The sequence below is a fragment of the Crocodylus siamensis genome, chromosome 7 (genome assembly GCF_052110815.1).
Source record: "Crocodylus siamensis isolate JL-2025a chromosome 7, ASM5211081v1, whole genome shotgun sequence".
Lineage (NCBI taxonomy): Eukaryota > Metazoa > Chordata > Crocodylia > Crocodylidae > Crocodylus > Crocodylus siamensis.
In genome coordinates, this window is record NC_143401.1 from 17,236,257 (window position 1) to 17,249,477 (window position 13,221).

General features: G+C 46.7%; 1 protein-coding gene across 2 annotated transcripts in view; it reads right to left on the reverse strand.

Annotated features, from left to right (window-relative positions):
* The window catches only part of TLL2 (tolloid like 2), a 202,671-nt gene that overhangs the window by 74,405 nt on the left and 115,045 nt on the right, over positions 1–13,221 (reverse strand). For both annotated transcript variants that reach the window (XM_090058020.1, XM_090058021.1), the window contains 4 exons: positions 8,549–8,719; positions 6,821–6,938; positions 3,004–3,182; positions 2,104–2,209 (listed from right to left, as the gene is read on the reverse strand). In XM_090058020.1, coding sequence (XP_089914146.1) covers positions 2,104–2,209; positions 3,004–3,182; positions 6,821–6,938; positions 8,549–8,719 — 574 coding nt within the window. The remainder of the gene's footprint in view (positions 1–2,103; positions 2,210–3,003; positions 3,183–6,820; positions 6,939–8,548; positions 8,720–13,221) is intronic.

A 13,221-nucleotide genomic window follows, 5' to 3' on the forward strand; every position in this document is an offset into this window, starting at 1 on the left:
TTTATTGCATTCAAAAGCTTCAAATGGGATGGTGAAACTTGCATACCAGAACTGCCTTTGCCTGGGGGGGCAGACTCACTGCATACAATAGTGCTTAGCATTCAATTAAATGATTACACAAAGACCATTACCTGGGACAGGTGGATAAATCAGGGAGACAAAAGGCTTCTAGAGAAGAAGCTAAAAGTCCTATTACACACAAAGTTATATTTATAAAAAATATTTCAATTTTGATCCCTTTTTGGTCTTGCAGCAATCTGAAAGGCTGTGGATTTTAACAGTCATAGACTCTAAGGCATCTGCAGTATAAATGAAGGTAATAACTTAATCCTGCTTTTGTGCAAGGCAATTCCTACCATTTAGACTCCGCTGAACTCTGGAAAGGCTCAATAGATGCCCTAAGGGAAGGAAAAAAACTCTGCCTAATGTGAATTATCTGGTACAAAGACATTTCTTGCTGTAAACAGTGCTCCCTGCCAGCCATCCCTAGAGAGGAAGTTGGGACAGCATATTTGGTTAATTCCCTCTTTCAACTGCAGTGGATCTGACTTGCACAGAAACAGGTAAGCAAAACAGCAGTTATGGCCCGGCCATAAAACCAGTGAGAGATTACAGTGAACACTCGTGGTTTGTTTGGGCAATGAAAATGTCTCCCCTCCTCGCAAGATGTACAGAAATGAGATCTGCTTCCTAAGCAGGCTGCAGAGTAGATGTGCTTGGCAGAAAAGAGATGGACAGAAAAGAGATGGAGGAGTTTACAAGGAGTGCAGAACTGGGAAGGATTTCTAGAAGGGCAGCCACAGTTTAGAATTTGACTTAAAAATGCCTGAAATCCATTTAACTCATTCTGTAGATGCCAGGTCAGTGGTCATAGAATAAAGCGTCTCTATTCATGCAACGAGCTGCAGAGATGAATGCTTCTGCAACACTGCCCTGAACCCTGCCTGGAGAGGCCACCTGCTGGGATGACATGGGTGGCGAATGTTCCTGGCTCATACAACAACTGACCCATTTTGTGCAGCTCAGATAACAACGGGCTAAAGCAAGAACTGAACAGAAACATTCTCCAGTGACAACCCAGTCACAAGCCTACAGAGCTCAGGGTTCAGTGTGCTGTACTTGGACACACATACTAACAATAATGTAACAGAGGTTACTGATAGGTTTTCAGTTGTAAATATTTATCTTACTATGGTTGTCTGCTTTCATTAAAGGAGGCATTTGGCACAGCTTGGTCACTGAAGAGCCAATAATGCAGCGAAAAACAGTAGGAACAGGAGAAGTACACCGAGGCAGGCTTGCTTATCAGCACGTACGTTACTCTTCTCATGAAGGGACACTTGCTGCTCTCTTATTTAATGTGGCTGACAGCTTGCTTGGGTGCTGCCAGCAGCACAGCTGCACCAGTATAGAGTTCGGTGTGGGCTAACAGCCCCAGAGTGTTTACCCAGTTTCTCAGGTAGGTTCTGCAACCTGCACTGATTTCCATGGTGCCAGGGCTACAATGTCACCCATACCCAAACTAGTTGGCTAATTTGCTACACTGCAGTCACAGAAGTAACTAAAGGTGGTCCCACAAATTTACCTTTAACCACTATTCCTCCAATGACAGCAATGCACATTCCCCTCCACCAGTTCTAAATTTCCTGTGGAGGCAGCACGGTACTGGAATTTTAAAATCTGGTTCCTACAGGTATTCACAGTCTGGCTTTTGCTACTCATGTGGTGTGCTAAACAAGCCCTGAGTGCTCAGTGTAACTTGAACTGGGGAAGGAGGAGAGTTCTCAAATCACCTATGAAGAACCTGATTGCTCCATCGCATTGTCTAGGGTTCTAGATGGGGATTTGTGCGTGGAGGCAGACACAGTGGGGTTCCCCACGTTCCCCCACAACATTTCAAATGAGCCTTCTGTTTTTTGTAAGCATTTTATTGTGCTCGTTGGCACAGATTTCTGAAGTTCAATATATCCCACTTCTAAAGTAACTACATGGGTCAAGTTTAGATAAAACATTCTCAGATCACCTTCTTGCCACTACGTACAATGGGTCACCAGCCACAGGCACTATATAAAGTAGTAAGGAGATGTAACCTTGGATTCCGACCTTGAGAAAGTATTCCTGGCATAGTGCATGATGCTGTCGAAGTCATAGGTCTCTCCCAAAGAATTCACTTCCCCGGCTTCCATCTTTAAGAAGTTGTACTCCTGACCTGTGATACAAGGCTCTGTTAACATGGGGGAAAGCATTCTCTTGCTCAACAGAGTATTCACAAGTTGCATTTTGCTTGGCTCATGTAAAATTCATTATACCACTGAGATGCATAAAAGGCCAGGCATGATCAAATGAAAAGTGAACCTGTTTTAGTCTGCCCAACCTTCCCTCCATGACAGTTTTGAAATGCATTTGACCATATTTCTCATTTTTACTTTGGCCCAGAAATGCTCCAGTACTATCAACCAGCTTAGCACAGGCATTAGAACTTAGCAGGGGTCATGTTGCTTTAACTACACATTATGAGGAAAGTTTGGAGATCTTGCAAGTTATGACCATCTTAGTCAACTCCAAACTTCATGTACAAAACCAGCCTAGAACTAAAAATGCATTCAGTACTGAGGAAGATACAAGCACAACTTATCTACCAATGCTGGCAAAACAGGGAAAAGAGGCAGCTAAGTGACACTGAAAATTAATTTGCTATTATTCTGTTCTAGAAATATCTGGGGCTGAGATATCCAGAAGGGATCACTGATCCTCACCTTAAAGAGGCATAGTTTAAGCCTCTGAAAATGTCCTCAAAGCTAGATGCCATTGGGCACCTGAGATTGTGAACCACTCGAATAATTTTGTCCCCCTTTGTTGGCAATGACTGCCCTTTTTTGTTTCCCTTCAGCAGGAAGGGAGGATCCCTACTGGAGCTTTCCAGAGAGGCAGTTTCCTACAAGTGCAGTGAGGTGTGAGGTCTCCACCCAGCAGCATCTGGACCTGGTACAGTAGCTATTTTACCTTGCTGTATATTTTCTCTGATGATTGTGACATGCTGGTCCCGGTCGGGTCGTGTGTGCTCATGCCAGAACCCAGCCACATGGCCCAACTCATGTGCTACAATGCCAAACTTGTCACAGTTCTTGCCGATGGATATGGCCTGAGGACCTCCCCCTCGGCGGCCCACATACGAACAGCAACTGGAAAGGAAATCAAACAAACAGATCTAAGATCTGGTGAACCTGAATGGGTGGAACCAGGTGATACAAGGCTGGAATGGCATGCGTCTGTGAGGGCAAATTCATGACATTTACCCCAGTGTAGAAGTGGAGTGGACACATGCTGTCTAGGCCAGGGGTGGACAAAATATGGACCATGGGCCAGATCGGGTCCATGGCAGACTCCATTTCCCTACAGCCCTGGAGGTGGCGGCTCCTTCTGGCTGCCACTGCTGGACCCAGCCCCACTACCCAGGCAACCCGGCCCATCTGCCCTGCATCCACCACCAGGGATAGGCTCCACACAGGCAGGGCAGCTGGGATAGGGCCACAGCCAGGAGCAAGATGGGCAGGTGGGGCCGGGAAGACCCCAGGATCTTGGGGTGGTGACATCATGGTGCTGGAGCCAGGGCCAGGGCAGAGCCACAATGTGCTAACTGCATGCCCTGTGATGAGCGCAGGTTTCATGGGCAAGGGAGTGCATCATGGTTCTGCCCTGGCCCTAGGGAGTGCATCATGGTTCTGCCCTGGCCCTGTGCTGTCATTGCCCCAAGATCCCAGGGTTTCCCTGGCCCTGCCTGCCCGTCTCGCTCCCAGCTGTGGCCCCATCCCAGCCACGCGGCCATGAGCCTTGCCCTTGTGCATGCCGCCCCAGGCAGTGGTAGTAGGGAGCATGGATCGGGGTGCCTGGGGAGTGGGGCTGGGTCCAGCAGTGGCAACCAGAACGAGCTGCCGCCACCGGGGCTGCTAGGAAATGGAATCTGGCTGTGGCCTTGATCCACCGTTATGCTCACCTTGGTCTAGGCCTACGCCAGCATAAAGTTACCCCATGAGGAAACATAGTAATTGTATTTTCATGTGTATATCATGTCCCCAGGTCTAGAATATTTGCCTGACATTAAAGGGTTAGCTATTTACTCAAGCTACTATTTGCTTTCTGGCACCTAATAGTAAGGCATTATAATAATAGCTTATAGTCTGTCACTGGGATAAGTTGCATGCCATGTCTGCTTGGGATCCTATGTAATTTATATCAGATCCAGACTCTACTAGCTTTTGAAGTGTTCAGATCCTGATCAGATTTAAGCCCACGATAAGCAAGATAAGGAAGTTGGTATCCATCTAGATTCAGGACACTGAGAAACGTGTCCTGGTCCAGACTCACCTCTGCTCTGTGTACAGGTCAACCAACGTTCATCAGAGCAACAACAGTATTTAGGAAGGCAGATTGTCCTTTCAAGAGACTGTACCAAATTATGCTGAGAATACTCAAATGCAGTAGAGGCAGGAAATGAGTAGAGATGAAAAACTGCATAATCGTGACAGGTTTCCAAGTTGACCAGTGGTCTATTTTTAACCATGAATCAAATTTCCAAAAGTATCTAGGTGTCTAAAGGTGCAGACAGCAGCTGTGTGGCATTTATAAAAATGCCAAAGTGAGTTGGGTGCTTAACTCCAGTAAGAATTTCTATGGCTCCAGTGGCATGACTTTAATCCCTTCTCCAGATTTGCATTGAAGATTACACCAAATACTGCTCATTCAGGGTGCCTCTACATGAGTGTAGCATCTCCTCCGATGTGCTATAATTATAGCATGTCAGACCAGACTCAATTAATTGGGTCTGCTGGACTGTGGCAATAACCATACTCCAGCCAGCCTCCATGTCTTCTGTATCAGCATCCCCAAGTTTCAAAATGGCAGGGAGGGAGCTTTACCTAAAGCTCATCAAACAAACTTTAGATAAAGAACCCCCACCACCATTTTGAAGTGCAGGGATACTAATACACAAGATGCGCTAGGGGAAGTTGGGAATACTGATACATGAGGTGCACCGCTCTAATTAAAGCACCCCTTCCCCACCCCTACCCTGGAGCACGTGTATAGATGCCCTTAGGCAGGGAGCCAAAGACACTGAGACACGATTGCTTCCTTGAGTGTTGCTGGCCACAGAAATGGGTCTGCCTTACTATACTAGCCCAATGTACTGTTTAGCTCTTTGAGACCCCTTACTTTTGACTAGGCTTTAGTCTGCATCTTTAGGGATCTCAGTGCCCTTGTAAATCAGGCTCCACATTTCACTTCCTCCAGATGTGTAACATTCTTCAGCCACTTACCTACAGAGTTCTGTTGCCTACTGCAGTAAGTGGCATTTGGGAGCAGAACTCAGCACCTAGGGATCCAAAACCAGACATTGCAGCAAAGAGCTAATGAGCCATCCCCTTGCTGTTGCTCTTAAGCACACGTGTATTTCTCCAGCTTCCAACCTTGAGCAGGTCTGACATCCCATTTAAGAGAGGACATTATGCATGCAGCTCTCACCTACTAAAATGGAGGTCTGTACTGTACATTGGAGGTGGGCTTGAAGAGCACAGACAAACACAAATCAGTTTTCATCTGACAAGCTCAGGTTTCACACTGGCATGGACTTCAGACCCTAAATACCCAGGGTGCTGGGTAGATTTCTTGAGCCCATACCATCTGTCCTCAAGTTCTACCTAGACTGAAGTGAGCTCAGGGACATTAATATGTGCAGCAAGCATACCTCTCACTTCAATGAAGCCAGAACCCAACCATTCATCTCCCTACCTTTCCAAAATACTTTAATGACACATCCGTTCCATGATGCAATACTTTTAGAGCCAAAAACCAAAAAGAAACAGCTGCTAACACACACAGTCTTTCACTCACACATGCTGCAGACTCTTATAAGCTGCAAGCCTCAGTCCGTCCCCCAGAGAATAAGCTGCTACACAGAGCTAACAATATCCTTACAATACAAAACACAAGAAACAAAACTAATTAAGAGGGTTCAGAAGACACCGCTAAGATTTAGGGCTCTGGCTTTTTTCCTTCACAGCTATTTAAAAAAAAAAACACTTAAAATTATCATAAATTAACAGCTTAATAAAAACACAAACATTATTGTGGGGGGAATGGTAGGGGACAGAGACCTTCTCTGTGGCATTTAACCAAACAAAACCATGGGTTGCAGTTAAGAGCCAGAGTGTGGAAATAGTTAGAAATTAACTATAAACTGAGACCTGGGCTCACATTAGCTCCCATTGTCAGAACATAGCACAGAAAGGAAACAATGCAAATAAGGAAAATGAAACAAAAGTTTTTAATGCATCGTTGAGGGGCTGTAACACGGTATTGGAGGCACTGGCCATGAGGTCCCAGCTCTATTCCCAGTTAGTTCTACGACCGACTTCCCGTGTGATGTGGTCAAGTCCCCTGGGATTCATCTCCATAGAGCTGTGACAGGATTCAAATCTTAACCCCTCTATGCCTCAGTTGGCCTTCTGTAAATTAGAGGCACTACATCCTTTGTCTGCACTCAAGTAATAAGACAGTATGTGCCTCAAGAACCTTACAATAAGTCTGCCCTGCCCTTGGCACACCAGGGCTCTGAGTGCAGGTACAGGTGCTACTGAAATTCAGTACTTTTAAAATCAAATACAACTCCCAAAATCTGTTACAGTGATGGTTATTCAAGAAAGGAGGGTCTGCAGTCAATTGGCAAAACATCTCATGAAGTGCGTATGGTATTCAACTTCTACAAGACACTAATAAGACCTATGCATGGAAGCTGCTAGGTGTGCTGCTACACATTGCTTACCCACATGTTCTGTATGTGAACACGATAAAGCTTTCTTCGTCTGTCCTCTCCACAAATGTCACACACGTATGCTTCTCCCAGTGCCTCATAGCCTGCTTGAATATAGCTCGCTGACTGCCTGGAAAAGCAACACAACAGAGCAAACATTTAGCGCCTGACATGGAGCAGCACAAGACTCCAATCCTCAAAGGTAGTTAGAAGCCTAAATACCAGTGAGGGTTAGAGCCATTAGAGCTTGGTACAGCATAAACCTGTGCTTCTGTTTTCTTATACATGATGATTTTTGTATTGAATTAACTACTAGATGTGGGTAAGCACTAGTACAAGTATGATGCACAGTGTTAATTGGGCAAGTAAATATTTCCTTCTTCAGCCATTAAGGGGCAGAAAGCAAACAACCAGAGCTACCTGGCACCTTGTTTCTGTGCATCCATTCTGTAGCATTGTTCGTGAGGCACTGTATAACAAGGTGCATGAGAACAAAAGATGTTACACTAGGGAATTTCAGGCCTGGCTTACACAAAATTTCCCCTGGATCCAAGAGAATAAAGCAAATTTGTTGCCAAAATTGTTTTTCAAGTAAGACAGAAAACAGAATAAAGGAGTTGGACAGGAGAGATTTCTTGGGACAGATTATGAAGGTACGTCTGGAAGGTATGGACAAACAAGTCACAATGAGCTAAGAGAAGGCAGGGATGTGCCTGTGTTAGCTGTGCCATGGTAACTGGCTTAGCCCTACAAGAATATGGAGATAAGTACAGACAATGCCTGGCCCCGCACCATACAGAAGGTGCCTTGTGCAAGGACCAAAGCACAAACTGCAGCCTGGTACACAAGATTTGCACTGGGTGAGCACCTGCAAGGCAGCAGCCTCTCCACAGGAGGAGGGAGATGATTCTGCCTCAGTGACAGTGCAGGCAGCACCAGGTTGGGCAAGGAGGTTGGGGGAGATAGGCTGAGCTTCCTCAGGCGCTGCTGCCACAATGCTTCTTTCCTGGATTTCCTGCTGGGATGGTGCCTCTGCAGCTCCCTCCACTGTATCCTTGCTGCAGTGCAGTAGTGCAACACCACAGCTTGGTCAAGAAGAACAGGTACCCCACGCAGGAGTGTTAAGGGAAGCCTCAGGGAGGATGAGGAGAAGTTTCAGGATGAAATTCATCTGCATATTAGCAGCAACACTGCCAGCACACAAGAGATCAGCATGGTCTCCCACAGGAAGGGGTAAAGTCTCTGAACACTGGCATTAGACTGCTAGACAGGGCCAAGGGCGGGTAATGAACACAGGCTGGGATTTCACGTTGGCCCCCGGGAGGCAGGAAGAGCTATGTTGTTATATTATTTCCAGGCACTGATGTACCTCAGGTTGCATTTTGGGGGCTGGGAGAGGGGGAAGAGGAGGAACTGGCCACCTCCTCTGCTACCTCTGTAGCACTCCGACCTTGTATAAACAAGCCCCCAGCAAAAGAGCAAGCTCAGGTCCCAGGGACTGACCTACAGTGCAACCAGAGCTGTAGGCAAGGCACAGAGGCTGCTTGGACACAAGGTAATATCTCCCTGAACTTCAAGGTTAGGTTTCTGCAGCGCATGGCTCTCTGGTGAGGCACTTCACCATGCAGGCAACCCAGAGATGTCCTTTCCCAAAGACTCCCAAGCCAGTAGAGGGATGGCATGCTCCTTGTAAGAAGCTCTCTACAACTGACAGAGATGAGCACTGGCTGTGCAACTGACCAGTGAAATTTCCTCCGATGATGTAAGGGATGACCCCTCCTGGCCAGATTCTCTCTGCCCTGGATGTGGTTGCCCTGCGTACTCTGGGGGAGAGGCGCACATCCACGTGAGGCTGGTCTTTCTGCTCCCTCCTCTTCGGTCTCCTTGCAAGGGTGGTGTTCTGCCTGCCATCTGCAAGACAGAGTGGCAACACTGTTTAAACCTTCCCGGTTCCACATGCAGCCCAAAGACAACACCCGGCATCACTGGAAGCACAACCAAACAAGCCAACACATTAATCTGAGCCAGAAGTCACATTCAAGTCTATCGTTGGTCTCTTCAGGATTTCACCACTGGCATTTTGCACAGACTAACCCTCCCTGCCCTCAGAACAAAAAGCAGGAAGGGCCAGGAGTGTGAAGGGAAGCTGCCTCGGTCTCCACCCATTACAAGTGACCTTGCAGACAGGAACATTTGAATCTAGGTCCTAAATTACTACTTAGGCTCCTGCATGAATTGTAATGGCACGATTTCTGATAAAAGCAGATGCTATTTCATCACACTGCAGTGTTTTATTTCTGGCAGTCAAAGTGCAGCAGTGGTCAAGAGGTACAATTCCTACAACTTCCAGGGCAATTGCAACTCCAGGACCCATCATGTAAACTCATTACTCTAATCCTGGTCCCTTCACCTCCTAGTTCATTCCAGTGAGAATGCAGCCACCCTGCATCGCTTCAACAGACTAATCTTGATGTCAACACATCCTGGGGTACAAACCTAAGTTTTCCCAGTATCAAGAAAACCTACACCTATTTCATCTCACCAGAAGTGTTTGCTCACTCATGGTAACAGAGAACTTACCTACATCAAAGTTTAAAGCACATTGTGTCTAAGCAGCTGTTTTCAAATGTTGTTTTTCAGGCTGTCAGGAATACCTGCAATGTGGGTAATTTCTGCTGGTGGATAAAATTTTCAAAATGGGAAAACAAGAGACATTCAAACCTTGCTATCAATCACAAATCTGCATGTGAAAACTCTTAGATTTGTAAAAAACCAAAAAACCAAAAAAAGGAACCTAACAAAAAAACAACCAAAATCTTTGCCTCCTTTCCTGTTAAGTTGGCAACAGTGTTCATTTCCATCTATGCAGTAAGTCTGGGCAGCTCTCCTCATGTTTCAACTTTAAGGAACTAAAGGCAGGGCATATCCTTATTGCCATGAAACCATGACTATGCCTTGTCTAGACATACTTGAACTTTTTTGTTTAAACTACCCAGCATGGGATCAGCTGAGGTCCAGACACAGCAGCACAGAGTGCAGACTCACTGCCCAAGGGTTTAACCCATCTTCTCAAATGGGGTTTACTTAGCTCCACGATGCCATCACTATTCCTTTAGGTGGAGTATGTCTGCATGAGTTGCATGCATATCTTAAACTGGAACACGGGTCTGTCATTATAGTTGACCAGGCTGAAGAATTTCTTCCATCACGAACACTTTAAATGCACCCAAATATTTCCTATTTCTGGCATCATCACTGTCTGTCTTTTTTATGTCAATCTTATTTTAAGCTTCTCCTTTTAAAGGACCTTTTTATACAGGCTCTTTGGCCTATGGGGATTTCCAATAATTAGTGGCCCCATGTTCACATCACAAAGCCAAGCCACTATTGTGACTCAAGCAAACAGGTAGCCTGCCAGGCAATATCATGATTGCAGGTGAGCGTTGCATCAATGGGTCACAAAGACATCCATTCTGCCACCCCCGAGATGGCTGCTACAGATCAAGGATGAGCACACTTGCAAGGGTGGGAGATGATACTTGAGAAACCTGCCCTGCTGCTGCCACTACAGTACCTGTCCTAGGGATACAAAGATTTCATAGACATTAGGGCTGGAAGGGACCTCCTAAGATCATAAGGTCCAGCCCCTGCCCAAGGGCGGGAAGTCAGTTAAGGTCAAAGGATCCCAGCAACATAAATATCCAAATGTTTCTTAAAAGTATCCAGAGTAGGTGCTTGCACCACCTCTGGGGGGAGTTTGTTCCAGGCCTTGGGGGCTTGGACAGTAAAGAATTTTCTCCTTATATCCAGCCTAAAATGGTCTTCCAGGAGTTTGTGACCATTGGACCTTGTCATCCCTTGGTGTGCTCTGGTGAACAGGTGTTCCCCCAGATCCTGATGCACACCCCTGATGTACTTATAGGCTGCCACCAAATCACCCCTGAGACTGTGCCTCTCCAAGCTGAAGAGTCCCATAGCTTGCAGCCTCTCTTCATAAGGCCTGCTCTCTTGCCCTCTGATCATATGCGTGGCTCTCCCCTGAACTTTTTCAGGCATCTCCACATCCTTCCTGGATTGTAGAGCCCAGAATTGGATGCAGTAGTCCAGCTGTGGCCTCACCAAGGCTGAGTACAGCGGGAGGATGACATCCTGGGTCTTGCTCGAGATGCATCAGTAGATGCAAGCCAGAGTTTTGTTCACTTTGCCAGCTGTGGTATCGCATTGGTGGCTCACATTCATCTTGTGATCAATCATGACCCCCAAGTCTCTTTTGGTTATGGTGCTAGCGAGTGTAGTATTGCCAAGCCTATAAGTATGATGCGGGTCCCCCCCCAAGGTAAAGCACCTTGCATTTCTCCATGTTGAATGCCATCAGATTTTCATCCACCCACTTTGCAAATCTATCAACGTCAGCCTGGATTACCAGCCTATCCTCAAGTGGATACTCTTCCCCAAAGTTTGATATCTTTGCCCTCCAGAGTTGTCAGCGAGGCACTGCTGCAGCATATACCAATCTTTGTAGATCTATTACAAAACTCAGAAGGGATGGGGAGGGAGAGGAGCGTCAAAGGGGAATTGGTTAATGGCTCTTTTCACTCCTATAACCCCATTCTTTCCAATAAAAACTTGGTCCCCACTGCACACCTATAGAGGCGCATGCAGAGGGGTCAAGAAGAGAAGAGGATGATGTCCTGGTGGCAACCTTCCTCAAGTCTAGAGGCACCAGATGAGACCCCTTCTGCTCAGAGAACAGGGCCAGGAGTGATCCAGACCTCCTGCTAGCTAACTGGTGCTGAAGCACCCTTCTGAGGCTCCAGAGCAAGGTGCCTAGGCTCTATTTTCCAGTATTATTATTATGGAAATGCAAAGCAGAGACTCACTCTCTGCATCATTTACCCATGCAGATTTTTTTAAAGCCTTATTATTATTAAAACAAGAAAAGAAAAAAAAAGATAAAATAACAACCCAAAACCAAGCTGCGCTGTGCTTTCCTTTCCCTCACCCACCCAGCTTAGGTAGGCCTGCTAACTGAGCCCCTCTCCCATTCATCTTGCTAGAAGAGACATGAGTATGGAAATAATGACCGTCAAGGCTGAGGAGAGTTGCACAATGAGAAGGAAATGAAGGCAGCCTTCAGGGATGGAAGGATAAGCATACACTTCCCCCTACTTCTTCAGATCCCATCCTTCCTTGTAAAATGCCCTTCTTTAAGCTTCAGGTTGAGTGTTAGTACAATGCCTGGAATTCACCTCCTTGTTCCAGTTAATTTGTCTAAGCCACTCTCACACAGCTGCAGAGATAAGTCAGGGCATCAGGCATGAAATAAGCACAGAAGCTGCTCAGAGCAGGGCAGGCCTGTGGTCCCTCAAGCCCAGATGCCTTGTCTCTTACAGTGAATATTGTTTGGTGCTTCAGGCAATGAAGGAGTAACCACCTTTGCCCTCCTGTCTAATTGTTCGCTACTATGCTATGGGCTTGATTGTAGGTAACCCCCAGCCCCACTTCCTAACTCCCTTCCAGCTCCCAAGGTACAAGGACTGGAGAACTGCAGTGCTGACAGCAGCCTTAGGAACCCAAAGAGGAGAGAGGTAGGGTCATAGCCCACTCCCTCAGCATCAGTTGGCATGAAGGTGAGAGGCTGAAAAGGGTGTAACCTAAGGGGAGCAATGACATGAGGAGGACAGGTTCAAGAGAAGGCCTCCCAGATGCCTCCCCCAAGCCACAATCTCAGATGGTCCTTGGGGCTACTGTAGGACTCAGTGAAGATGCATATGGACACACATCACTACTGAAACCAAGCTACTGGCCCTTTCATGTTTTTCCCCATCTCCAGTCATCAGCCAAGGCTGTGATGGAACTTCAGCTACCTACAAATATCAAGAAAAATAAAAAGTCCTTTTTTTAGATATGTGGGGAGCTGGTGGAAAAGCAAGGGCAACATTGGACCCCTGCTAAACCAGATGGGACAACTGACGCTCAGGAAAAAGCGAACTTGCTAAATGGGTACTTTGCGTCAGTTTTTCACCAGTCCCATGGGATGGCCCTGCCTACTATGGGTCAGGGAGGCCCAAGTAAGGGAGATTCCCTGCCCTGCATCGAAGCTGACCTCGTGAAGGAACACCTTGACAGGCTGGATACCTTCAAGTCAGCTGGCCCTGATGATTTACACTGAAGGGTATTCAAAGAGCTGGCAGGCATCATAGCTCAGCCCCTCGCACAGATCTTGGAGAGCTCTTGGCGCTCTGGTGAAGTGCCTAAAGATTGGAAGAGGGCCAATGTCATGCCTATCTTCAAGGAAGAGAGGAAAGTAGATCCGGCTAACTATAGGCCCATCAGCCTAACCTCTATCCTGGGGAAGGTCCTGGAAAAGATTATCAAAGAGACCATCCTATACAGTCTAGCTGATGGCAATA